At 39.3% G+C, this 26,748-nt stretch overlaps 1 protein-coding gene across 2 annotated transcripts; it reads left to right on the top strand.

Annotated features, from left to right (window-relative positions):
• Positions 1 to 4,049: 4,049 nt before the first annotated feature.
• Positions 4,050 to 26,538, top strand: mrpl48 (mitochondrial ribosomal protein L48). 2 transcript variants are annotated; one of them, XM_048597633.1, is made up of 5 exons: positions 4,050 to 6,147; positions 8,580 to 8,749; positions 12,530 to 12,632; positions 17,517 to 17,606; positions 26,309 to 26,538. In XM_048597633.1, the coding sequence occupies exons 1-5, from the start codon at positions 6,097 to 6,099 to the stop codon at positions 26,381 to 26,383; spliced, it is 489 nt and encodes a 162-aa protein (XP_048453590.1). In that variant the 5' UTR covers positions 4,050 to 6,096; the 3' UTR covers positions 26,384 to 26,538. The 2 variants fall into 2 exon arrangements, with proteins under 2 accessions (XP_048453590.1, XP_048453589.1); XM_048597632.1 differs by lacking the exons at positions 17,517 to 17,606; positions 26,309 to 26,538 and adding an exon at positions 16,847 to 17,325 and having other exon boundaries at positions 6,023 to 6,147.
• Positions 26,539 to 26,748: the final 210 nt, after the last annotated feature.

Genomic DNA, 26,748 nt, shown 5'->3' with positions numbered 1-26,748 from the left:
GCTGCTTGGCCTGCTGTGTTCATCCAGCTCTACACCTTGTTATCTCTTATAAGGTAAATGAGCTTGTGGTGCAGATCGAAACTGGCAGGTATGACGTGGTAGGCATCACGGAGACTTGGCTGCAAGGGGATCAGGATTGGGAACTGAATATCCAAAGATATACATCCTATCGAAAAGATAGGCAGGTGAGCTGAGGGGGTGGGGTTGCCTTATTAGTGAGAAATGAAATTAAATCATTAGGAAGAAATGAAGTAGGGTCGAATGGTGTAGAATCTGTGTGGGTAGAATTGATGAACCGCAAAGGTAAAAAAAAACCATAGTTGGGGTTGTGTACAGGCCTCCAAACAGTAGTCAGGAGCTGGGGTGCAGGATGCACCAGGAGATAGAAAAGGTGTGTAAGAAAGGCAAAGTCACAGTGATCATGGGGGATTTCAATATGCAGGTGGACTGGGAAAATCATGTTGGTTGTGGATTGCAAGAAAAGGAGTTTAATGTGGAATGTCTACGAGATGACTTTTTGAAGCAGCTCGTAGTGGAGCCCACAAGGGAACAGGCAATATTGGATTTGGTGTTGTGCAATTAGGCAGACTTGATAAGGGAGTTTAAGGTAAAGGAACCCTCAGGAGGCAGTGATCATAAGATGATAGAATTTACTCTGCAATTTGAGAGGGAGAAGATAGAATCAGAGGTAATGGTATTACAGCTGAATAAAGGTGACTACAGAGGTATGAGGGAGGAGCTGGACAGAATTGACTGGAAGAGGAGCCTAGCAGGAAAGACAGTGGAACAGCAATAGCAGGAGTTTCTGGGAGTAATTCAGGAGACGCAGCAAAAATTCATCCCTAGGAAAAAGAAGCATGGTACAGGGAGGATGAGGCAGCCATGACTGACTAAGGAAGTAAGGGATAGCATAAAAGCAAAAGAGAAGACATGTAATGTGGTGAAGGGCAGTGGGAAACCAGAGGACTGTGAAGCTTACAAAGACCAACAGAGGGCAACAAAAAAAGAAATAAGGAGGGAGAAGATTAAATATGAGGGTAAGCTAGACTGTAATATAAATAAAGACTGTAATAGTTTCTTCAGGTATATAAAGGGCAAAAGAGAGGCAAAACTGGACATTGGAACACTGGAAAATGACGGTGGAGAGATGGTAGTGGGGAACAAGGAAATGGCTGAGGAACTGAATAATTACTTTGCATCTGTCTTCACGGTGGAAGACATGAGTAATATCCCAAAAATTCGAGCAAGTCAGGGGGCAGAGCTGAGAATGGTGGCCATCACCAAGGAAAAGGTGCGAGTGAAACTGATTGGCCTGAAGGTGGACAAATAACCTGGACCAGTTGGACTACACCCCAGAGTTCTAAAGGAGATAGTTGAAGAGATAGTGGAAGCGTTAGTGGTGATCTTTCAGGAATCACTAGAGTCAGGGAGGGTCCCAGAGGACTGGAAAATGGCTAACATGACACCCCTGTTTAAAAAGGGAGTAAGCCAAAAGACAAAAAATTACAGGCCGATTAGCCTAACCTCAGTCGTGGGTAAGAGTTTGGAGTCCATTGTAAAGGATGAGATTGCTGAATATTTGGAAGTGTATAGTAAAATAGGACAAAGTCAGCATGGTTTCATCAAGGGGAGGTCATGCCTGACAAATCTGCTAGAATTCTTTGAGTAAGTAACAAGCAGCATAGACCAAGGAGAGCCAATGGATGTTATCTACTGGGACTTCAAGAAGGCCTTTGATAAGGTGCCACGTAGGAGGCTGCTGAGTAAGATAAGGGCCCATGATGTTAGAGGCAAGGTGCTAGCATGGATAGAAGATTAGCTGTCTGGCAGAAAGCAGAGAGTAGGGATAAAGGGGTCTTTCTCAGGATGGCAGCCGATGACAAGTGGAGTTCCGCAAGGGTCAGTGCTGGAACCACAACTTTTCACTTTGTAAATTAATGATCTAGATGAAGGAACTGTGGGCATTCTTGCTAAGTTTGCAGACGATATAAAGATAGGTGGAGGGACAGGTAGTATTGAGGAGGTGGCGAGGCTGCAGAAGGACTTGGAAGGTTAGCAGAGTGGGCAAAGAAGTGGCAGATGGAGTACAATGTTGAAAAATGTGAGGTCATGCACTTTGGTAAGAAGAATAAAAGCATGGACTATTTTCGAAATGGGGAGAAAATTCAGAAGTCTGAAGTGCAAAGAGACTTGGGAGTTCTAGTCCAGGATTCTCTCAAGGTAAACTTACAGGTTGAGTCAGTAGTCCAGAAGACAAATGCAATGTTGGCATTTACTTTGAGAGGACTTGAATATAAAAGCAGGGATGTACTACTGAGGCTTTATAAGGCTCTGGTCAGGCCACGTTTGGAGTATTGCATGCGGTTTTTGGCCCCATATCTCAGGAAGGGTGTACTGGCCCTGGAGCGGGTTCAGAGGAGGTTCACAAGAATGGTTTCAGGAATGGAAAGCTTAACATACGAGGAATGGAAAGCTTATAACGTTTGAGGACTCTGGGACTATAGTCATTGGAGTTTAGATGGATGAGGGGGTATCTAATTGAAACTTTCAGAATACTGAATGGCCTGGACAAAGTGGATGTTGGGAAGATGCTTCCATTGGTAGGAGAGTCTAGGACCCGAGGGCACAGCCTTAGAGTAAAGGGAAGACCTTTTAGAACGGAGATAAGGAGAAACTACTTCAGCCAGAGAGTGGTGAATCTATGGAATTCACTGCCACAGTAGGCTGTGGAGGCCAGGTCATTGAGTACATTTAAGACTGAGATAGATAGGTTCTTGATTATGAAGGGGATCAAGGGTTACGGGGAGAAAGCAGGAGAGTGGGGTTGAGGAACATTTTAGCCATGATTGAATGGCAGAGCAGACTCGGTGGGCCGAATGGCCTAATTTCTGCTCCTATGTCTTATGGTCTTAAATATACATAAAACCTACAGGAAACAGATTGAAGTCAGTGGTGAGAGAGAAGTCTGGAGTTTGCAGCCCATCAGTTTTCTCAAGGTTTGTTGACACTGATGAGAAGTTAAAACAACAGTATTCTAGATTGCACACACAAGACAATTTAAGTAAAAACAAAATTTCATCTCTGTATAAGACCTTGAATAGACCTCAGTGAGAATATTATGTCCTGACTCGCTCTCCCCGAGGATATTTGAGGTTTTGGAAAGACTGCAGAAGGCCACTATTAATGTCCCATCCATTGCACCTTATGTGCCAGATTGACTGACTGAGCTGAACTTCTATACTTCAGAAAGGCTTGGCCTCAGGCTGTTTGGTCTAGATTTATGAAATAATGCAGAGACTAGATTTTTCAGAAGGGACATAAACCTAATCCAGGTAATTACATGTCTGCAGTAGACACAATTTGTTAGAACCTTTAGTTAAGGTTGAAATTATCATTCGTTCAGTTAACTGAGAACAGCAGCCGGCATGTATTTCATAAGGAGACATTCTTCATTGATTAAATCTTGAAAATAATTCATCCAGGAAATAACATGTGAAAGGGAACCGTTCAGTAGACAGTGTTCATTTCGACCAATTACCTCAACTGAATAGCTAAGGAGTATCAGTGATCATGTTTGATTTGCGTAAGGGCAGGACTCGATTGTCTGCTCCAAGATGTGTAGATTACCTGAAATATATAACTGGATCTGATTTTAAACCCACAGAAGAAAATGTGTAACCTAAGCTGATGAGCAACAAAGAGCAGACATGAGGTCTTTTTGGGAAAAACACCCCTGACTGATTAAAAGTAGTTGTTTTAACCACAAGTGATCTGATTCCTGTGCATGTTTGTGTGTGTGTGAGGGAGAGAGGGGCAGGGAGCGGAACATGCACTGTTTTGAGCATTGTCGCCCAAAATCTTTTTTAAAAAGAGCATTAAAGTTTAGTGCTTTATTGTCAAGATGACATTACAGTGGTGACAACAGGACTGTTAATGTCTGGTAAGTAACCACTGAGATGCTAATTTAACTTCTGATGTACTTAACTCCTGGGAAAAGAGTGAATGAAAGTAATGTAACCACAATAATGCACATACAGATGTAACATATTCTCTGGAGTGAGCGCTCAGATTCGGAACAGCAGGGAGAATAATTCAGCTATGGAACCAATTAACAAGTCGTGTAAATAATACTCAAAATGTATTCTGTCATTATCTACCACCAACTGTGATCTTAAATTTAACTTTGCATGGAAATGTTTGGGTTAGATGAGGCATTTCAGGTCTAATACCTAATAACCAACTTAGTTCCAATCTGAAGAATGCAACTCTTTTTAAGCATTTTAATGTATTCATTCAGGGAATGTGGGCTTCACAGGCTGGGCCACCATGTATTACCCCTGCTTAGTTGCCCTTGAGATGGTGTGGTGAACTGCCTCCTCAAACCACGGCAATCCATTTGGTGCAAGTACATCCACAATACTGTCAGGAAGGAAGTTCCAGGATTTTGACACAAACAGTAGAGGAATGGAGACATAGCTCAAAGTCAGAATGGTGCGTGGCTTGGAGGGAAATTGGCAGGTGGCACTGTTCCCATGGTAATTGTTGCAGCTTTGCAATTTGCAGACTAAGGAGCCTTAGTAAATTTCTGCATTTCTCCATTTTCACATTTGATTTTAATTGGGTTTATTGCACTTCCAAAAATAATTGTGAAAACCACAAAGTATACTTGTTTGTTGCTTGGAGACTTGGTATGGTTTTATAATTCACAATTCCACAACAAAGGTCCAACACAAGTTGCATTGTTGAGGCCAGTGTGCATCAGGGAGCTGAATCAGACTAAGCTGCTCATTCCATTTGTTAGCGTGCCGGATCTATTGACAATGGTTTTGGAGTGGCTTATACCATGTTACACTGGAAATGATTTATGATATTCAGAGACATTCGGGTGGAAAGAAATTGGCAAGGGAAAGATGTAGGTTTTTGTGCTCTTTTATTGTTGGTCTGCCTATCTGATAGAAGTCAGATTTCAGTGGACATCAGCACGTGGAACCTGGCAAGATGGAAATGTTAGTATGATTTCTCCTCGACTATGTTGCCCCATGATAATTTGATTTGCACTAAGTTGATCAAACAAAGGTTGGTTGATCAATTTGATGAGCATCACTGTTCTGTCTGACCATGCTGTGACTCACGTAATTCAATTTTACTATTCCTATTTAGCATTTTCTTCTTGGCCCCCTGCATCATTCCAGTGAAGCCAATTATGTATTTCAATCTCTGTCCTGAGTTTGCTTAGCTTCCCTGCATCCCTCTTGGCAGAACACTCATTTAAGGTTTAAACTTCAGTTTTTCCCATTTACCTAATTCTCACATTTACCTTTGTTACCACCATCACAAAATTATTTTGTTAGTTGTCATTTTTGTGCATTGTAGTGATAGGAGCTAGAGCACCAGACTCCTGCTGTTCTACCCATTCCTCCTGTGTTTTTGCTCTTATAAAGAAGCTTAGCCACCTTCTAGTTGCTAGTTATGATTTGTCCATCCCCAAATTGTTAACTTATCCATTAACAAACATGTTTAAGTATTGTTAGAAATCTATTTTATGTTTTAACTAGCTTCAAAGCTGTATTACACTGCTGTAGAACTATAGTAGCCACCAAATAAACGTTCAATTCTGATGGAATTCCATCCAAAATATTAGGTTACCTTTTTCACTGTCAGACACCATTTGAAGCATTGGGTATGTTAGGATTTATTTTTGTTTATGAATCGGATTTTCAATGTTCATGGTTTGCCTTTCATCCACTCCTTTGTTTAATGTTTGCATATTTACATTAACCTGTACATGATATCCAGGTAAAATTTTTAGGCTATTATGAAGTTCACCTAGACAAGAGTACAGAATCAAAAAATGTTAGGGAATTAATGAAACAAGTAGATTCTAAGGCTGTTAGATTTTTTTTTTGTGCAAACATACTATTGTTTGTGTTTTAGAGAGTGGTCTCAATTGCTTTGTGCCATTTTGTATTGACCCTCTACTGCTACCGGGAGATGAGATATCTCCAGAGTGTAACTTGGTGATATATTTTAATCAAATAAATTCTGCATTCTGCGTACACAGGTAATAGCTTAGCCAGCAAGAGACATTACAGGTCAATGCCTACCCATGGGATCGGGAGGTATAAATACTTACTGCCAAAAGAAGTGGTAAGTAATGCTTTCTCTGTGTGTCTGGATTAAACTTAACACTGAGGTAGAGCAGAGACGATTAATCACAAAATTCACCAATCAACTTAGATTTAAATAAATGAATTTTATGATAACTACTTAATTTTTCAAATCAGGTGTTGACTTATTTTCTTTCCCTTCCTTAACTTACTGCCACTTTCTTCTTTTCTCTCCCAAAAGACTGAACTCTTAAAATCTCACCATTGCTCCAGCAGCCTTCCAGGTATTGTTATCTCCCTGAGTCACTCTAGACTGCATGCCAACTGCCAATTTGGATGAAGGGCATTGTGCGCAGTTCTAATTGCGTTTTCACCTGACATCCACACAAGGGTGCCTTCTACATGACTCAGTTACATAATGTCATTATCAAGAATGGGTCTTTATTTTGTCCTTCAAATTTTCTATTCTCACAAATATTGGAATTTGCATTTGTCTAGTGCCTTTGACAACCTCAGGATGTGCTGAAGCTATTTATCGCCACTTAAGTATAATTGAAGTGCAATTTTAGTTTTGAAGTGCAGCAAGCAGTTTGCACGCAGTAAGGTTCCGAAAACAGAGTTAACATTTCAGGACTGTGACCTTGCACCAAAACCTAGAAGACACTGAACTGAAATGTTAATTCTGTTTCTCTCCACAGGTGTTCCTGACCTGCATATTCCCAGCATTTTCTGCTTTTATTTCAGCTTTCAGCTGTGATATTTTCCATTGATATTGAGGCTATTTCCTGCCTCAGATACTTAATTCAGAGTTGATAAGTTTTTCTATCACAGCAACTTAAATTTATTTACACCCAATGTCTATAAATTTGCATGAGCTTTTGAACAGGAATTATTGATCATGAACAAAAACGTCATTGAATTTTTTTGTTCCCTTCCCAGTTCTGCAGTTTTGAGGTCAGTTATAGTGCTTGTTAATTCACAGCTTGACTGTGATCATTTAATTCAGCATCGATCAGCGATTATACAAGGAATCTTCCTGAGGTATCTGGCTCAGATTCATACCAGGAAGTACACTGACCCTTAGAGGAACAATATAGAAATTTTATTTGGAGTTTATGTTGCTATTGATACTTAACGTTTTGCATCATAGACTTAATAAATAACCATTGACCTGACATGAATAGCAGTTGCAGAGTTAGTGATTAGTAACATTTGACCTGTATACAAGTAAGAAATCTCACAACACCAGATTACAGTCCAACGAGTTTATTTGAAGACACAAGCTTTTGGAGCCTTGGTCCTTCTTCAGGTGTTAGTATACAAGTCAGGAGCTTTGTGAAGTTATGAGGTTAACAAACTTCTTATGGTTTGGAACTGTCTTTAATGTAAAATGGTTGGAGTCATATGACCTATTCTGAAGTCTGCTTGTCAATTGGTTTTGGCCAACAGGTCCAGATTGTGTTACTGAGTAGACGGTTTAGGGTGTTCATTGTTGCAGATAATGACATAGTCTCTGAGTTTATACTTAGATTATATGGTGCAGATTTTTGTGGAGTGATTAAATGGCAGATGGAATCCAGATATGGATGTCCCACCTTCATTTCTGACACCCAGGCTTCTTAGTTGAGTTTATATACAATTCTGCAACTTCAGCAATATTCATGGCCCTCCCTACCCTCTTGGTGTCTGCACATAGAAACCAACTAAGCAGTTATTTTGAACGGAGGATTAAGAGGCTGTGAAATGCATTACCTTGTTTAGTGATTGAAGCAGAGAACATGCCAACTCACTTTCAGTCTGTGATGTGCATTTCTTCCCCTGATGAACATGATCTACTTCATTACTGATCTTTGGAGCAGTGAAGACTTTGAAAGCACTAAGTGTGCAACAAACATGCTTTCGGCGGTTAGCCAGCTAAACTGCACAAATTGCTATCTTAAGGAAGCTTTCCATTGTTGAACCAACCAGGGCACCCTAAATATGTTGATGTTGGCTTAGAGGGTTTATCCAGGATATTGTATCAAAACTTATAGTTCTCTGTGAAAGATTTTATCTGTTTGAGGTTTGGAATATCCCTGTACAACACATCCCACAGACACACATGTAGATGTTTGGAACTGTCTACCACAAACAGCGGTATATGTAGGATCAGGTGTGAATTTGAATTGGATGTAGGTAAATTTTTGTTAACCAAAGGGATATGGTCCAAAGACAGGTATAACACCATATTCTCAAGGCCAGCTCAGGATAGGCAATAAATGCTAGCCCAGACAGTGGTGCCAATATCCCATGAGTGCATAAAAACAAACTGGATTAGGCCAAAGATTATCCATGATCTCATCGAATGGTGGAACAGGCTCAAGGTGCTGAATGACCTACTCCTGTTCCAATGCAATAAGCTATCATGATTTTGACTATGTTTAAGTTTTAGTGGCAATTATTTTAAGATTTTGACTGTGATATTTTCAACAGCCACGGAAGAAAAGAGAGAAGCTACAGATGAAGCAGCTCAAGCCTGGCACTGACACAGAATATGGTGTCTTAAATATCCAACTGACTGGCTATGATATGACACTTGTAGAACACTATAGTCAGTACATACACCGGCTCTGCAATCGACTGAAGATCAAAGTGGAGGAAAGGTGAAGAGCAGTGTGAAATGATATCTGCTATCAATTACAACTTGCATTTTGCGTTGCTTTTAACATAGATAAAGTTACAAAAGTAGTTCAGACAAATGTTATCAAAGAAACTGAAGTTGAACCAAGAAAGAAAGCAACAGCTGGTCAGAGTTTGATTTTGATGAGATCTTCAAAGAGAGGACAGTGGAGGTTGGGATATCAAAGGTGGACTTTAAGGGTACAGTTGAAAATTTTGATTACTGCAAAAATATTGGCTGGAATCTTCTGGACCTATTGGGAGTTTTTGGTAGGGAGCGCATAGAAATATGGTGGGAAGTAAAATTTCTATTTCCCAGTGGTGGTAAAGTTTTTCTATCTAATTCTCACAACCTCTCAGGCAGGTTGGCTTTCCTGACCTTCATGTTCAGGGACCTTTTTTTTAATTCATTGGAATGTCATGAACACCCAGCCCACTGAAATTATGTTCACAGCTGTTTTGCTAACAGCAATCTTGTTAGCAAAAATCAGGAAACATGTGTTGAACTGAAGTGTGAATATGAAGTGTGTACCTGGTGGGGTAAACTTGTTTCTTCCAGTTTCAGTGAGTACAAACCTCTTCCATTACTTGGCTCCTTCATACCAAGTCATTTCTTTGCCCAAGTGCTTATCGTATAAGTGATGAAGCTTCACTTAGTGAATCAGCTCACAAGAAGTTCAGTCATTTGTGGTACTAAAATACTTACTGTGTAAGGGCTGAAGATTGATCAGACCTACCAGCCTTTCCAAGTTAGGTAGCCACACTGGCTTCCACCAGTGAACCCGTCTAGAACAAGCAAGCAGGCTTCACCTGAAAAGGGGTACGAAATGAAAAGGGCACTGTACCAATTAGAAGTCTCAACAGGAAAGGGGACTAAATTGAAAAGGTTCTCAGAAAGATGGGCTGGATTAAAAAGAACAGTCAGGAATGAAATTTAAAGGGCATTGTTATCAGGGACATTGGAAGGATTCTAGGAAATGGAGGAAGCAAACTGGGAAATAGCGGGAGAATCGCATTGATTTGGACAAAGGGAACAAGAAAGATTGGGAGCTGCATGTTAAAGGTGGAGAACACAGTGTGGCAATTAATTTTGTTGGGGAGGGAGAACGAGCTGGTGAACTGAATAAAAGAATTGGTAAGATAAGGCTGAGAATGGGGAATTTAATCAGGGTGGGATTGGAGAAGAATATCAAAGGTGATAGTGAAAGGGCTGATAATCTCAAAGGGGATGCCAGAGAAAACTAGTTATAGCAGGGGAAAGTAAATCCTAGAGGAGGAGGCTAGAGGGAAAGATTAAAAGAAAGGACACAAGCACAGCCTTTCTCAAAATTATATTTTGACAAAGGCCTCACAGAGAATGTGCAGTACAAATGGGAGACCCCCAGACCTATTTGCATGTGTTCCTCCATAGCATGAACACATCCAACTAAGGTATTCAAAACAGAAATGGAACATGATTGCATGAGCACTATTAAGATGTTATATTGATAGGAAGCAAACTAAGTGAGTGAGCTTTTATAGCTCCAAACAACATTGCAACCATGTTTTATGATTCATTAACGTTTGACAAGAAGGGAATCTAAATCAGCAGTAGTGGTGATGGTGCTGGGGTGATTATTCCACATGCAGCCATGCAGGAGCATTCACAGCACCATGTATACAAAAGTTAAGAACATGGGGATAAAACTGTTTTGCAGGTTGAAGATTCAAAATGTAGTAGGGCTATATGGCAGGGGTTAATGGAGGCCACCATGCTTTCCATGCATGTACCGGTTTTATTAATCACTCATGGGATGTGGGCATTGTTGACTTGGCCAGCATTTATTACTCGTCCCAGCATTTATTGCCCGCTCCTGGAGAAGGTGATGAGGAGCAGTCTTCTTGAACAGCTGCAGTCCATGAGCTGTAGGTAGAGCAGCAATGCCATTAGGAAGGGAGTTAACATAATGTACGCATCAAGTCCACAAAAGTCTTGCCCGTGACAGAATAAGGAAGAGGAAAACCAGTCATAAGTCATAGAGGATGCATTTCACCATGTAGAGGTGTCAGTAGACAGGATCTCACCCAACACATGAGCCGTCTGCTAAGGACCCATAGTGTAGCTTGACTGTCAAGATCTCAAATGGACAAACATGCATCTCATTCCTGATACTTCTTCACTGATCAATACTTACCAGATATTCAGCCACATTAAACCAACAGCTGTGTGAGTTTTCAGTAAGGTTGAGATGAATAATGAGGTGAAGCAACATGGTGAGTAGCACCAACAGAGACCAACAGAGCCACAGATACTAAGCACAGGGCCATGACTATGCACAAGCAAGCAGCATGTCAAGAAGGTAACAGGGTCTCCAGCATCATTGAGTGGTGCATTGAGGCAGTGTCAGAGGCATTTTTGCATGATTAGCTGGAATGAAGTGACAAACATTGATTATACATGAGGCATCTGATGGAGATGCCTGACCCCCAGTCTTATATGACAGTCCACTGTAGTGATAAACTTGTAATGTTAACTCACGCTCATAGGAGCCTGAAACGTTGAGTAGCCAGTGTAAAGACAGTGTCTGTTTTTTTGCTTTTTTTTAAAATTGTGGGTTGAAATGAGAGGGAACTGTTTCTAAAATCAGTGTTTTGCAAAGTTTGCTGCATATTTTGAAAAGCAAATAACCTGACACTCATGTCAAACTTGGTTTAAACGCTGCTTAAATGAGAAGTAATAAAATTTAGGCTGTAGACAAGATGGAATTGGATGACAAAGGCCTTTTGCCTGACAGCAACTATATAATTGGCTGTTAGTTAAGTGGACAACTTGGGGCTGGGAGCAAGACAGAGAAAAAAGTGATTAAATCTTCTCCGTCTCAGGAGCTGTCTCCCCGTTCTCTGCAGTACGCTACTTTAAAGCTGAAGAAAAGCAGTTTCTTTCCTTCGTTTGCAGTAAGCTTTAACTTTTATTTAATGCATCAGAAATCTTTCACAAGTGAACCAGCCATGCTATACCTATTGCAAACCAGTGGAAGCATTTGGAAAAGCAAAGCCAAGAAGAAATCTTCTGATCAGCAAGAGCCAACTCTACAGAAAAAAGACTACAGAACTGCTTTTCCAGTTTACGCTCCACCTATGTATTTTTTCCTGTGTGCACGTAATGAGGAATTTATAAGGGAATTAGAGTTTTAATGAGTAGTGTTATGTACTGATGGTTTATAACTGTTTGCCTGCAGCTAGAGTCTAACTGCTTCGTACTAAATAGTCATTTTTGTTCAGTTTGTCCATAAAATCTGGCTTTCTGCCAGTGTATGAATATGTACTGAGCTGAGAAGAATGTTATCACACATGAAAACCCACCAGAGATACCTTCTGCTTTAAGCACCCCCACCACCTTCACACTTGGTCCAAACAAAAAATAAGATATTCCATTGTGGCAAATGGAGGACCAAAGACTGGCCTTTGGAAATCTGATAACATAACTATTAATCAGTTGGGAGAGTTATGGATGTAAGCGAGCTGTCAGGTAAAGGTTAAGACACTGTCATTTTTAACTACATCAAGAATTAAACTGTAAATTCTCAGATATCCACCCTCATCTTGTGCCATAAACAGAATCATAAATGCTTCAAAAGTCTTTCACTCTTATTGCTTCTCCCAAAAAAGTGAATGAGCAGTATTAATGCAAATCCTTTCATATCTGTTCTTTTATTTATTTTGTAGGTTCAATTTTATTGAAACAATATAACATGTACAAGTGCTTTTGTATTTGTTTCCCACAGCTATGCAATGCCTACCAAATCCACTGAGATCTCCGTGTTGCAGGAACAAGGAACTAAGATGAATGTGGAAGGTGTTATTCACTGTCATGAGAGAATTGTACAGGTATTGTTGGTTTCCCAATTGCAATCCTGAAATGTTGATCTTTTTCCTCACTTAAAACATCTCCTGCACTATGTAATTTCTAATTCGCGCACAAGATAGAAATGAATCTTGCTCCTAGGCTGTGCTTTAGCCATTTCTAAACAGTTGATTTACAGAAATAGTCCTGGACACATTTTTAAACCCTTCGCCATTGGGAAATGCTGGGTATGGAAATGCTTACGTCAGGAATATGCCACATGGGAACTGTAAGCATGAATTTTTGTTCAGGCACTCAGTGGTACAAGTTGTATGTTCAAGTTATATTTTAACAGGAATTTTCAAAGTAATTGGACTTATCACTCTTGGTACCAGGAGAGTCAAGATTTAAGTTGATTCTAAATACAAATTTTAACAATTTTAGAATAGAGGTTGCTGGATGCATAGGAGTTGGTTGTCTAATGATAAGACTGAATCAATGTTTTTTAAATTGTACGATCAGCCCTTTTTTAAACCTAGCTAATTTGGTCATTCATTTAGTCAGTCTGTGAATGAAGAGGAATAAATCTGCCTATCACTGAAAGTCTGTTGGCAATTGTCCCTCCCATTCTATCTAAATCTGAGACCTAAGCTATGAATGGTCATGCCAAGAAGATCAAGCATTTTCACTTGAGCTGCTTTCAGAAGCTTCTCCAGATTAGGTTGCAGGACAAAATAAAAGATAGAGATGCTCACCCAAGTCGGATAATCGAGCATCCACACCATATTCATCCAGTCACAGCTGAATTGGGCTGGTCATGCAGCCAGAGTACTTGACATTTACTTACCAGAGCAGATCCTCTTATGGAGAACTTGAGTCTTGAGTGCAGTGCATGACAGGCAAAGGAAGCATTTCAACGATACTGGAAGCTTCATTTAGGAGTTTTGATGTCGACTTTGAGTCCTGGGAGAAGTTCATGTAGGCTCGTAGCATCTGGAACAGCCACTTATAAAATTGGCTCAGCATCCGCGAAAAACAAGTGCGTGTGAGAAGCAGTGAAATAGCAAGGAGAGGAAATCCCAAGCTAGCAACTGTTGGGACCATTTTTTTTTATTATATATTATATTGTATATTATTTCTTTATTTTTCTCATTTTTGGTTTGTAACTGTGAGTTGAAGTTGAATGTTGAACTTTGGACTTTGGGCAAAGGTCTGGCAGATGGAATGCAATGTAAATAAATGAGAAGTCATACAATTTGGTAGGAGTAATAGTAAAAAGGATTATTATTTGAATGGTAAAAAGTTGCAGCATGCTGCTATGCAGCAGGACCTGGGTGTCCTTGTGCATGAATCACAGAAGGTAGGTCTGCAGGTACAACAAGTAATTAGGAAGGCAAATGGAATTTTGTCCTTCATTGCTAAAGGGATTAAAATAAAAAGCAGAGAGGTTATGTTGCAGCTGTACAAGGTGCTGGTGAGGCCACACCTGGAGTACTGTGTGCAGTTTTGGTCTCCTTACTTGAGAAAGGATGTACTGGCACTGGAGGGGGTGCAAAGGAGGTTCACTAGGTTGGTTCCAGAGGTGAGGGGGTTGGCTTATGAGGAGAGACTGAGTAGATTGGGATTATATTCATTGGAATTCAGAAGATTGAGGGGGGATCTTATAGAAACATATAAAATTATGAAGGGAATAGATAAGATAGAAGTAGAGAGGATGTTTCCACTGGCAGGTGAGCTAGGACAAGAGGGCATAGCCTCAAGATTAGAGGGAGCAGATTTAGGACTGAACTGAGAAGGAATTTCTTCACCCAGAGGGTTGTTAATCTATGGAATTCCTTGCCCAGTGAAGTAGTTGACGCTATTTCCGTAAATGTTTTTAAAAAAAAGGTAGTTTTTTTTGAACAATAAAGGAATTAAGGGATACGATGAGAACGTGGGTAAGTGGATCTGAGTCCACGAAAGGATCAGCCATGATCTTATTGAATGGCGGAGCAGGCTCAAAGGGCCAGACGGCCTACTCCTGCTCCTAGTTCTTATGTTCTTATGAACAGCATCTTGTCCTTTTTAAAATATGGAAAGAACAAACAAATTGATTTGTTTATGGAAACTGGCCAGGTTAATTATTATTCTAAAAACACTGTAGGCATTTCGGCACATGAGACATATTATGCTCGAGGACTGGCAGTTGCTTGAATGTTAAAAGTTACAATAAATGGGAGGCCAGTGCCAGCCAGTCAAACAAACTGAATGTTGAACAAAGAGAAAGAGATACCAAAGATTGGACTGAATTTTGTTAGGCAGAAGGCAGTGTGCCTGTGAAAGCTGCTGCAAGGAGTTTTGGTTGCTCTCTAGTTTATATCCAGCTATCAAATTATTAAAAAATCTAAAAGAACCCCAGCAAAAGACATTTAGACATGGTGGGCTGAAGGGCATGTTTCTGTGCTGTACTGTTACATGTTCAGCGTTCAGTAAGACGTTAGTAAAAGTCCCCAGCAGTCTGCAGAAGCTGTTTGCATTGACCAGAGACTTCAGAAGTTAAGCAGAATAGAAAGTCCCACATGCCTACGGACAACTCATTTTCCAAGGATTGCATGAAGGTTTAGTAAACATGGTTCAAAACTGCTTAAGTGATCTGCCCAGTTGCAACTGTTCAATATATTTCTTAGCTTTGTTTGTCCGTCTTTGTGCGTGAGTGTGAGTTTACGATCGAAGAGTATTGGGTTTAAGTCATATAGACTAATTTGATTACCTTGCTTAACTTTGCTCCACTAAAGTTATAGTAGTGATAGCAAATTGTTAATTTCTGTTTAAGCTGTAAACTTGATGTCTGTTATTTGTAAAGTATGGTTAGGGACAATTAAGCAATTTTGAGGGTCATTGAATATTTTAGTTTAACTGAGTTGCAATGTCCAGTGTTGGCAAGTCTGATTTTGGTTTGGCTTGCTGTCCCTGTGTCACCCAAAACACAAGTGTCTGCTATATGCTTCAGCGATAGTAGGAACTGCAGATGCTGGAAAATCTGAGATAACAAGGTGTAGAGCTGGATGAACACAACTGGATGAGCACAGCAGGCCAAGCAGCATCAGAGGAGCAGGAACGCTGATGTTTCGGGCCTAGGCCCTTCTTCAGAAATGCCTCCTGCTCCTCTGATGCTGCTTGGCCTGCTGTGTTCTTCCAGCTCTACACCTTGTTATCTCTGTATGCTATATGCTGTCCTGTTTTCAGCAGAACATTCTAAATGCTGATTTGTCTTAACAATCCCCTTTGTACCTACTGGAATCCTATGAAACACACCGGGTTATGAATATGGTCACTTAGACCTCTAAGGACAGTTAAGAAGTGCAGTAACAATATGATAAGATAAATATTGAAGACAAAGATTAGGCCTTTCACAATGGATCCATCCACAGTATCTTTGAGATTCTCCACTCCATTTCAGCAACCGATTTTTTTTTTTTTTCTTAAATGATTCCAAGAGTTTTAACCTTGCTATTTCGAAAACTGTTTTCAATGGTCTGGATTTTGCACAGGGATCATAGAGAATCATAGAATCCCTACAGCATGGAAGCAGGCCGTTCAGCCCATCAAATCCACACCAACACTCTGAAGAGCATCCCACCCAGACCCACATCCCTACCCTACAACTCTGCATTTCTCATGGCTAATCCGCCTAGCCTGCACATTTCTGGACACTATGAGCAATTTAGCATGGCCAATCCACCTAACATTTTTGGACTGAGAGAGGAAACCGGAGCATAGACACACTGAGAATGTGCAAACTCCACACAGAGAGTTACCCAAGGGTGGGATTGAACCTGGGTTCCTGGCGCTGTGAGGTAGCAGTGCTAACCACTGAGCCACTGTGCATGGTATCGAAGGTAACTGCTGTATTAAGGCGTAAATCATTTACAAATTCTGGCTTCTGCAGATGTGCAGCTAGTCCCAAAAGGATAGATATTGCTACCTGATTTGCTCTACTTCTGTAAAGGCTTTGATATGCTGGTACATCACTGAATATCTTGGCAGTTAAACACAGGATAGCTGTGAAGTTACAGTACTTACTCACTTATCATGATAGAAAATGTAAAGCCTTGTCCATTCAGGTGTCACCACATTATTAACGACACATTAATCCTTAATACTGCTAAGCTCACTGCCACTCTGCAAACCTTTGGAACTTATACTTTGGAACATTTTTGGATTTTTTTCTTTTTTTCTTTTCTCTTTTATTTTCTCTTTTACTTCGCTCTTGTTGAAGAACTTGGTCACGGGGACGGCATTGGTGGCGAGTGAGCGTAGCACAGACTTGTGCTGGTCGGCAAGCGGGCCCATTGTCGACTTGGGGCGAGTGGGCCCAGTGCAGACTCAAAGTGAGCTCAGTGCTTCTGTATCAATGAGACAAAGGGGGCTCATAGTGGCGGGGGCGTTGGTGGAGGTGAGATGGTGCCGAAGAGTGGCAAGTCTTGTTCCAGCGGCGATGGCGCAGTGAAGAGGACTTGTGGCTGGCCACCAGGCCCATGACGGAGCACTTAACAAGAAGGATTGTAAACTGAACACTATTTCTGTATTTCTTTATTTTTCTGCCTTTGTTTTGGTTTGTTTTTCTGTGTTTTAAGATGACTCCGGTGAATGGTGACACTATATAACACTTTTCACTGTATTTTGTAACAAAATACCAGTGACAATAAATAAATGAATGAATAAATAAATTATAATGCCATGTGCAGAAGTGTTAAAAGTCTCTGTGGTCAGCATTGTTCTTTGCAAATTAATTTTAATTCATTCATTGAATTAGTACCAGGCATCCTTTACCTATAATGTGTACTTATAGCATATTGCATAATTTATTTTAGAGTTGTACATTAGATATTTTGCACATATTAAGTTAAGGTGTACAGTTTTTTTTTTCTTGTGTCTTAAATTTTCAGATTAGTGGTTTGAGTTCAGTTATCGCCCCAATTGTTGTGGAAGTCCTTCAAACCAATCAGCCAGAAGGTGTACAGCTGTGCATAAAGGAGGTAAGTGCCAAAACTGATGATTTTGGAAAACTTTGCTGCACAATTCAATTAACCTGCTTGCATAGCAGCCACTTCCTTTTATAATGTATGTGTAGTTTAAGAAAAATATGAAACAAAAGCAGGCTCATACATTAATGAGTTTAATCAGTATGTTTCCTGCATTGAACTTCATAGAAACAGACCATTTAGCTTCATAGCTTAACTGAGCTATACTAGTTTTTCTAGTGTACACTCAGTTCTCGTTATCCATTGGGGGTCGGGATACAGATTTCCCACAGATAACAAAAAATGAAAATACCACTAAGGCCCTCTCCTAAGTACCCAATACACCCCAAATAAACATAAATATGCTCTATACTGTCCTAAAAACATTAATATGCGTTATTAGTTAACAAAACACTACAAAAAACGTCATAAGAATGCGTGTGTCTTTAATTGAGTAATCTTCAGGAAGGTGAGCTGAGGGTGTACTTAAAGATAGCTATTTAACAGCTGGAGATAGAGATGGGTGTGTAATATTTTGGCTGGCTTGGCCTTTGTAGAGGACATCATTCGGGGTGCTGTGATGTCTTTTTCTTTAATTCGTTATAATTTTCTGCATAAGGAGTCAAGGCATTTTCTATATCCCTATTATATTTAGACAATAAATACATCAATGCTTTTGATTCTTTCTTGATTTCTGCCATTTTCTTGGCATCCAGATGGGAATTTCAGACTCTTCCTCATCAATAGAAGGATAGGTGATGGCCTAGTGGTATTGTCGCGAGGCTATTAATCTAGAAACCCAGGTAATATTCTGGGGATCTGGGTTTGAATCCTGCCATGGCAAATGGTGGAATTTGAATTTGATAATAACCTGGAAATAAGAGTTTAATTATGACTGTGAAACCATTGCCAATTGTCGGGGGAAAACCCATCTAGTTCATCAATATCCTTTAGGGAAGGAAGCTGATATCCTTACCTGGTTTGGCCTACATGTGACTCCAGACCCACAACAAGGTGATTGACTCTTAACCCGTGCCTCTGGGCAATTAGGGATGGGCGATAAATGCTGGTATAGCCAATGACGCCCACGTTTCATGAATGAATAAAAACACAAAGATCTGTGGGAAGCAAATCAGTGGAATATGAGGACTGAGTGTACATAAACCTCCTGCCACTTGAATTATCACATTCCCATTCCCTCCCCCAACTCGCTGCTTCTGTACACTTCTGTTCTTCTTCATGTATCTCATGACTGGATGAAATATTTTTAAACACTTTACAGAAATTTTATCTGGCTATAAACCAACTCAATGGGTTAAACAAAATGATGGCCATAGCTAGAAATACTTGTACTTGGACAGGCCTCTGTGATCCTTTGTTTCATTTCATAGTTTGAGCAATATCCAACTTACTTTCCAGTGTCTGTTTATGCCACTGTCTCTTTCTCCCTTTCAGAAGATTGAGATTTTCTTTTCTACTTTGCTGATATTCCCAAAAAGTTTTATTTCCTCCCTTGTTTGATTTTCCCCCATGGCAATTCCTACAAGAGATGTAAACAACAAGCTCCAGGCCTCAGCCAATAGAGCTTTTCAACAGGTAGTTAATGCAGAACCTTGCCTCTAGATATCTGTTATTCCTCCAGATTAAAGTATCTGATATCAGGTTGATACATTGGCATTTGCAAACTACCCATGATTTCCCCCCGCCCCACTTTTAACTGTGGATACAACTGATTCACAGTAGTGTGCTAGAAAGCATTAATAGCACCCGAATTTATTTGTTTCAAACCAATGATGGTAATTGATTGTCAGATTTGATGTTTCTCATGTTTGATTTCTATTTGTAATCTAATGAGATGAAAAAGTGTGGGAAAAGGAAAGAATGACCAGGAAAGGATGGGACAAAACAAAAGGAGCAATGAAAATTTAAAGAGTGGGAAAGTAAAAGAAATTAGAACAGGGAGTTCCAGATTTTCATAATATTGTAGAGGTTATCTGGTGTGGCAAAAATAGCAGAGGTCCTTGAAAATCCAGGTTCCATCTTCACACAGCATTTTTCATATCTGTGGAGGTGAGAATAATCTGCTTGGGATTCATGCAGACCATAAACATAAAAACGTAGGAGCAGAAGTAGGCCATTCAGCCCAGCGAGTCTGCTCTGCCATTTATGAGATTCTGGCACATTTGAACATCTTTAATTCCACTTTCATGCCTTTTTGCCATAGCCCCCAATTCCCTTGAATAAAAATCTGTCAGCACAGTTTATGGAGGGAGCTAGCTAATTTACTCATCAGCTTCCTCCAGTCCAGTGTGATAAATGGTGCGTGAAGTGTCTGAGTTATGAGATATACAGATTGGACCAGGTCTGAATCCTGTGGATTTGTTTAGAAAGCTTGGATACCCATTTAGAGACATAAGGTACCCCTTTTGGATCTGATCCCAGGATGCCTTTGGAGAGATAAACTGCACTTTGGAGGTTAGGTACCCTCTGGGATTGCTAAAAGTAGACGTGCTTGTGAATATAAAATGCATAAATTCATTGCTGGCATGCAGTTGTGAGGGCCCATAGGATTGGGTAGGTGGGGGGCATGAGGGTGGTTTGGATAGGACATGATCATGGGCAGGGACAGAGTGAGAGCTTCATTATATTTTATTAAACAGCAGGGAAGCACCCAATCAGTAGCGTCTGCTCATGTTCTGAGGTTCCTGACCCAGCTACTGAGGAACTAGAGAATGAAAACCTGACCTCCCAGGCACTTCTCTCCTTTGTCAGATTTGGGGAGGTGGGGAAATGTCTTGTCACTGTGCTGTTGACCCGGGAGCAAAGATCTAAGGAAACTGTGATATAATATAATTGATTAGTCTTAAATAAGAATCATGAAAACGTTTTCAGTGTGAAGTTCAGTATTTGTGTTTACCACCACATTCATGCTCAATAGATTTCCATCGTTAAAAAATGATCAGGTAATGAAAGGGTTATCCTGTTTTCAATACAAGGGGAAATTATGTCACTGTGACTGCACTGATGTTAAGTAGAAGGTGGTGATAAGGCTTTCTTGTAGGTGACATTGATTCATGTATTTGGGCTTTTACCACATCTGTTGAAATTGTTTGCTAGCTGTTTCTTAACAGAAATTAGCACTGCCGCTGTTGCTATTTGGACTTTAAGGAGATAAGAGCACAAAACATTATTCAGTTCATCGTGACATTCAGGTCCATTTGCATATCTCCTAGCTTTTTGTATATTATTTTATTCTACTGTGTATTTTTTGGTGGAGCAACAGAAGCACCTTCATATTTTACTAAATAAATTCGCTGTCCAGCTGAACTACATCAGAAAAACAATGGTGTTCACTTCCAAGGCTCAGAATAGAAAAACTGAAGCTAGCATCCTGGAAAGATTAAAAAAGAAGTGAAGCTTCCAATGTATCGTGAAATTGACTATCTTTTTAATCTGTCAATTTCAGTGTAATTTTCAAAGTAGGTTGTTCCTCAAACAAAGTCAACCCAAAAATTTTAATAATGTTCCTCGTTATCCCTTTCCTCTCCCAACACCATCCTGCCTTCTACTTACACATTCTAGTAGTTGTTTGGTATATAGAACTTGAATATTGCTGAGAAATGACATATTTTGGCAAAGCTTTTCATCTGAAGAATCTACACTGATGTTGAACATTGCACACACATGATGGAGTTAATGAAGCAGTTGAAGATGGCTGGGAGTAAGACACTTGCCTGAGAAACTTATGCATTGCTGTAATGTTACTGAGATAATTGACTTCTAGCAACCACAACCGTCTTCCTTTCAATAAGTCATATTTTATCTCTGCATTTATGCACTTGTAACATATACAAATTACTAAATGAATAAATAATCACTAGAGGTAGCCAATACAGCTATTTAGGACCAAGAAAGTCTAGCCACAATTTGGCTAACATCACTGCATCCGACTCCACTAAAATCCTTGATGTCCTAGTTGAGAAATCTGCCTAAACGATCTCTGCTACAGTCACTGACAAATCTACCTTCCCTGGTCAACATATGCATCTGGATTCCTATGGTTCTATGTGCTATAGGATTAGCCTTATCAACAACATCGTAAATAGGGCCCAAGCACATTTGTTTACTGTGCAAGTTGGAAATAAAAACTATGTGGAAATAAATATTATAACTGTTAAAGGAGGAAACAATAAAAAGGAACTAATGGAGCTACTGGTGATAAGTTGGCTGGACCTGATTGGTTGCAATCTAGGATTTTAAAAGGAGTAGCTACAGAGATAGTGGATGCACTAGTAGTAATCTACCAGGGGTCCTTAGGTTTTGGAAAAGTCTCAGAGGATTGGAAATCTGGCACTGTAATGCCTTTACTTAAAAAGGGAAGGAGATTTTTAACTAGGCCAGTTAGTTTAACATATGTTAATGGAAAAATGTTCTCATCTATTATAAAGGGATGGAATAACAGAGCATTTACAAACAATAAGGTGGAGTCAGCATGGTTTCATGAAGTGGAAAATAATGCCTGACAAGTTCTTTAGAATTCTTTGAGGAGGTAACAAACAGGATAAATAAAGGACAAGAAGTGGATGCAATGCATTTGGTTTTTCTGAGTGCTTTAGAAAAGGTACCACACATTAGGCTACTTAATAAGAGCCTTGGTGTTGGAGGTAGTGTATCCGCATGGACAGAGGATTCACTAACTAATAGAAAACAGGATTGAATTGGGGAGTGAATTTTCATGATGACAACCAGTAATTAGTGGAGTAACACGGAGATCAATGTTGGGGCCGCAATTATTTACAGCTTTATATTAATGACTTGGATGAGGGAAGTGAATGTAGATTTCCAATTTGCAGATGACAGAGAGTAGATGAAAGGGCAATTGATGAGGATTACACAGAATCAGCAAAACATGGACACGTTAAGTGAGTGGGAAAAAAAAGTTGGTACATGGAATATAATGTGGAAAATGTTGGAAAATGTGGCAATAAGACTACAAGGATTAAATGGAGAACTACTACAGAATGCTGTAGCATAGAGCAATTTGGAGTCCCTGTATGTGAGTCACAAAAAGCTGGTGTTCAAGTATAGGAAGGCAGATGGAATCCTGGCCTTTGTTTCAAAGAGAATGAAACATAGAGGTCTTGCTAAAACTGTACAAAGCCATGGTCAGATGGACCAAGAATACTGTGAACAGTTTTGGTCCCTTTATCTAAGGAAAGGTACACTGCCATTGGAGACATTCCAGAGGAGGTTGGTCCTGACCATGGATGGATTTTCTTATGATGTTGAGTTGGTTGGACCTGTACTCATTAGAATTTAGAAGAATGAGAGGTAGCCTTTGTTGAAACATACAAGATTCTTAGGGGTTGTGTTAGGGTAAATGCGGAAAAGTTGCTTTCCCATGTGAGAGTCTAGGACCAGAGGGCATAATCTCAGAATAAGTGTTGTTCATTTAAGATAGATGAGGAGGACTTGCTTCCCTTAGAGCTTAGTGAACCTGTGAAAATCTTATTGGAGATGACTGTAGGGTCTGGGTCATTAAGTATATTCAAGGCTAGATAAACAGAATTTGAATTAGTAAGGGAATCAAGGCTTAAGGGGGAAAAGGCAAGAAAGTCATGCTTTGGATTATCTGATCATCTATGATTTTGTCGAATGACAAAACAGACTCTAGCCAAATGGCCGTTTGGCTCCTACATCTTATAATGTTGTGTTTATATAGAATACAACACAGAATCAGGGTTTTTGAACTCATTAATCTATGTTGGTGTTCATACTCAAGTCTATGTCTCCCTTTTAATCTCTTTACATTTTCCCTCTGCATTCTTCTATTCCCTTCTCCCTTATTTATGCATCAAGCCTTCTCTTAAATACATCAATACTATCTCTTCCAAGCAATCCATGTGACAGCAAGTTCCACATTCTAGCCTCTCTTTATGCAAATAAACTTTTGCTAAGCTGGTACAGACTATTTTGTATTTATGCTCCTTTCTTCTGGACTTTCCCGTAGTAAAGTCAGTTCTCTACATACACTCCATGTGAATGTTTCATAAATTTTATCTATCAGTTCTCCTTTTCAGAGATAAGAGCCTTAATCCTCTTTCTTGATCTTGCATCCTGTCAAGTCTGGTAACATCCTTTTATAATTTTTTTTCCTCCACTTTCTCGATTGCTTCATTATCCTTTATGTAGTCTGCAGGCCAGAACAGCATATGATACTCCAAATGCAGTTTAATGGATGTTCTTTATAAACTTAAATCACCTCCCCCCTTTTTGTTTCTCTTCCTCTAGAAATGGACCCCAGTACTTTGCATTTTTCATGGCCTTTTCTATTTGCGTTGCTTCTTTTTATGATGTATGCATGTGTCTTCCCAGATCCCTTGTTCCCTGCACCCCATTTTAGTTTCTTACCTTTCAAGGAAAAGTAGTCTCTTTAATCTTGATGCTGAAGTGAAGTATCAGTTGCTTGGCTGGGTTTAATTTCCATTTCCTTTTTAACTACCCTCACTGCAATATATTTATGTATCACATTTTGTTGCAGTCAACTACATTATTATCTGTATTTCTGAATTACTATTACCTGCAATTTTTCAAAATTGTACATCCAGTTCCTTAATACTAATGATTTGTGTTTATGGTAAACAACAGTGCTTCATTAGCATTGCTTTCAGAATACTATTTGCCACTTTTTATTTGTCCAAAAAGTTTCGATCATTTTTATTTCAATCCATTTGTGACTTGGTGCCTGATTCAATTTTCTCTGACCATTGTCTGAGTCAATTGTGTAGGATCTTGTAGGTTTATTTACGTCACATCCACTGCTTTGGCCTTGTCAACTCCTGCTTTTATTTTTACACTAATTAATTATTTGCTCATTAGCTCTTTTATTTATCACTGGGAGTGAAGTTGATTTATCTATAACATAGATAACTTAACATCTGAACTCTTGCAATCATTAAAGATGTTCCTCCCATTAGTCTGGGTTAGATTCAAATTTGGCTTACAAATGTAGCAACAGTGTGTGCCTACAGTACACTGAATTATCAGTGAAGGTTATTTTTGTTGCATAATTAAGGTGTAAATTTAACTGAGAATTTGATTTTAAAAATTCTGTGCAGTTAGATTTCAAGTAATGTAGCCTTGTAAAAGAGAAGGAAGGAACCGCAGAAGTCTATCAGATTTGTGTTGTGTCTTTGGATCAAGATATTGGGATAGATAATGGTACTTGAGGATTATGTTAAATATGGAATCACTTGTTTCCACTTCACTGTTTTGTATTTGAATTTTAACAGCTTGGTTCTAAGCCTAGTGACACAGGAAATGGATTTGTTAATTTACTAATACACTGAATGAAATGGAAGTTCGCACTTACTATGCTGTCCTTGAAGGAACAGAATTTGCCACCCCACACAGTCCGGTTTACATGTGATTCCTGTGCAGTGTTACATAGTTGACTCTTAATTCCCTCAGGGGAGCAAAGGATAACTGATAAATATTTCCCTTGCCAGTGTTGTCCACAAACCAAGAACAAATAATTTAAAAAAGATTGCTCATGGTCAGTTCATTGCATTGAACTTTTGACTTTGTTCTCTCATATGGCAAGATGACTTATCCCAGACGGTTTTAATACGACTCCTAACATTCAATTCCAAAGCACTGTGTGAACAAACCTGGAAGCAATTCCATTACTGTCAGTTGAAAAGTGATGTGCAGCATAGGAAGGGAAGTTAAATGTATGTGAACGTCATCACGAACACACACATTGTACAACTTGCAAAAATCTATAACCTCCTATTGCTGGTGTGAGTTAATCTCGTAGCCTAATGAAGATTAATATGAATTATTTACATTATTCATGTCTTGATTACCAAGCTTTGATCAAGGCTGACACTTCAATGTGGTTTTGAAGGAGAGCAATTTTATAGGTGAGAAATGAAACTGAAATTCCATCTGTCTGTTTCCAAGACACTATTTGACAGAACTTGTTAGTCAACTTCAATGTCTTGACATCCAGCTTCAATGTAATTACCAGACCTGTTTGCCTCCAGTTGCTTCATTGGGAGAATGGAGACATTTTTGGTAGAGAAATGCCAGTTGTGAGGTCAGTGCAGGCTGAAACCCCCTCTTCCTGCAACCTTTTCTGCTTTTGGTCACAATTTTCTCACCCAGGTTGGCTCTGAAGTTTGCACATGGGCTGAAGAGAACTCTAGCTCCAATCACAAAGAAAGCTTTGACATGCTTTAGCCAAAACTTTTCCCCATTACCAAGGCAAATATATAGATCAAGGAATTTTAACCTAACTCCATGCACCCATAAATTTATAATAAGAATGTGAACAAAACCAAATTTATCCAGTACTGGATTTAGGGAATTATAGTCAATTTTTAACGAAAATTTCGCTAACATCACTTATTTTGATTAGTATTTGTAAGCTCCAGTAGAAATGCTGCAGCAAAAGTAAAACCTACTCAATTCACTGAAAGATGTCAAAATTATTTTTCCTCATCAATACCAGATATCACACATTGAAGCCTAACTTTTTGTGAAATTTTAACAAAAAAACTTATGTGGAAAAATGTTCCAATGTTCGTTAACAAAGAGGAAAATGTTCCAAGTCTTTAATTGAAGAACAATATCATCTCTTAAACCTGACCTCCAAAATGTAATGTTTATTGTCCTACTTGACAAATAATATTGCTTTTTCACTGTTTTCACAGCACACTGAAGCTGAATTCAATGCTCGGTTCAAGGCTCGGCCAGAATTAGAAGGACTGATAGCGCAAATTAGTTGAGAAGACATCTAAGGAAGGTGATCAAGCCAGAGGCAACTGTATTTGGTGGCGTTAGAACTGTGATTGAAAATTATATGTAGTAATCATTGTTTCAAGGACTTAAAAACAAGCAGATTATTGTGTGATATATTGTTAATAAAATGAACTCTAAAAGACTTTGTTATCAAATTTACTGCTGTCTGATTTTAAGTAGAGACATTCTGCCTTGAAATTATTCACCACAATTCAAAATCTGCCACTTTATTCCATTCTGAATGTAGACTTAATTGGGATATCTGAAAGGAGATCGTAGTATATTGTACAGTTCTTATCCTCACCAAAATATCAATTGGACTAGAAAGGTTAGTATCTTTGGAAAAATAAAA

The sequence above is a fragment of the Rhincodon typus genome, chromosome 6, assembly GCF_021869965.1.
Source record: "Rhincodon typus isolate 14 chromosome 6, sRhiTyp1.1, whole genome shotgun sequence".
Classification (NCBI taxonomy): Eukaryota; Metazoa; Chordata; class Chondrichthyes; order Orectolobiformes; family Rhincodontidae; genus Rhincodon; species Rhincodon typus.
The sequence above is the reverse complement of the archived record's forward strand: the minus strand, read 5'-3'. Positions and strand labels throughout refer to the sequence as shown.

Excerpts from the sequence above, each read along its gene's own strand:
- mrpl48 (XM_048597632.1), top strand. The coding sequence starts at position 6,097 with ATGCCTACCCATGGGATCGGGAGGTATAAATACTTACTGCCAAAAGAA. Across the intron at positions 6,148-8,579 it reads ACTTACTGCCAAAAGAAGTG|CCACGGAAGAAAAGAGAGAA; the intron begins GTAAGTAATGCT and ends TATTTTCAACAG. Across the intron at positions 12,633-16,846 it reads GTCATGAGAGAATTGTACAG|AACTTGGTCACGGGGACGGC; the intron begins GTATTGTTGGTT and ends CTCTTGTTGAAG.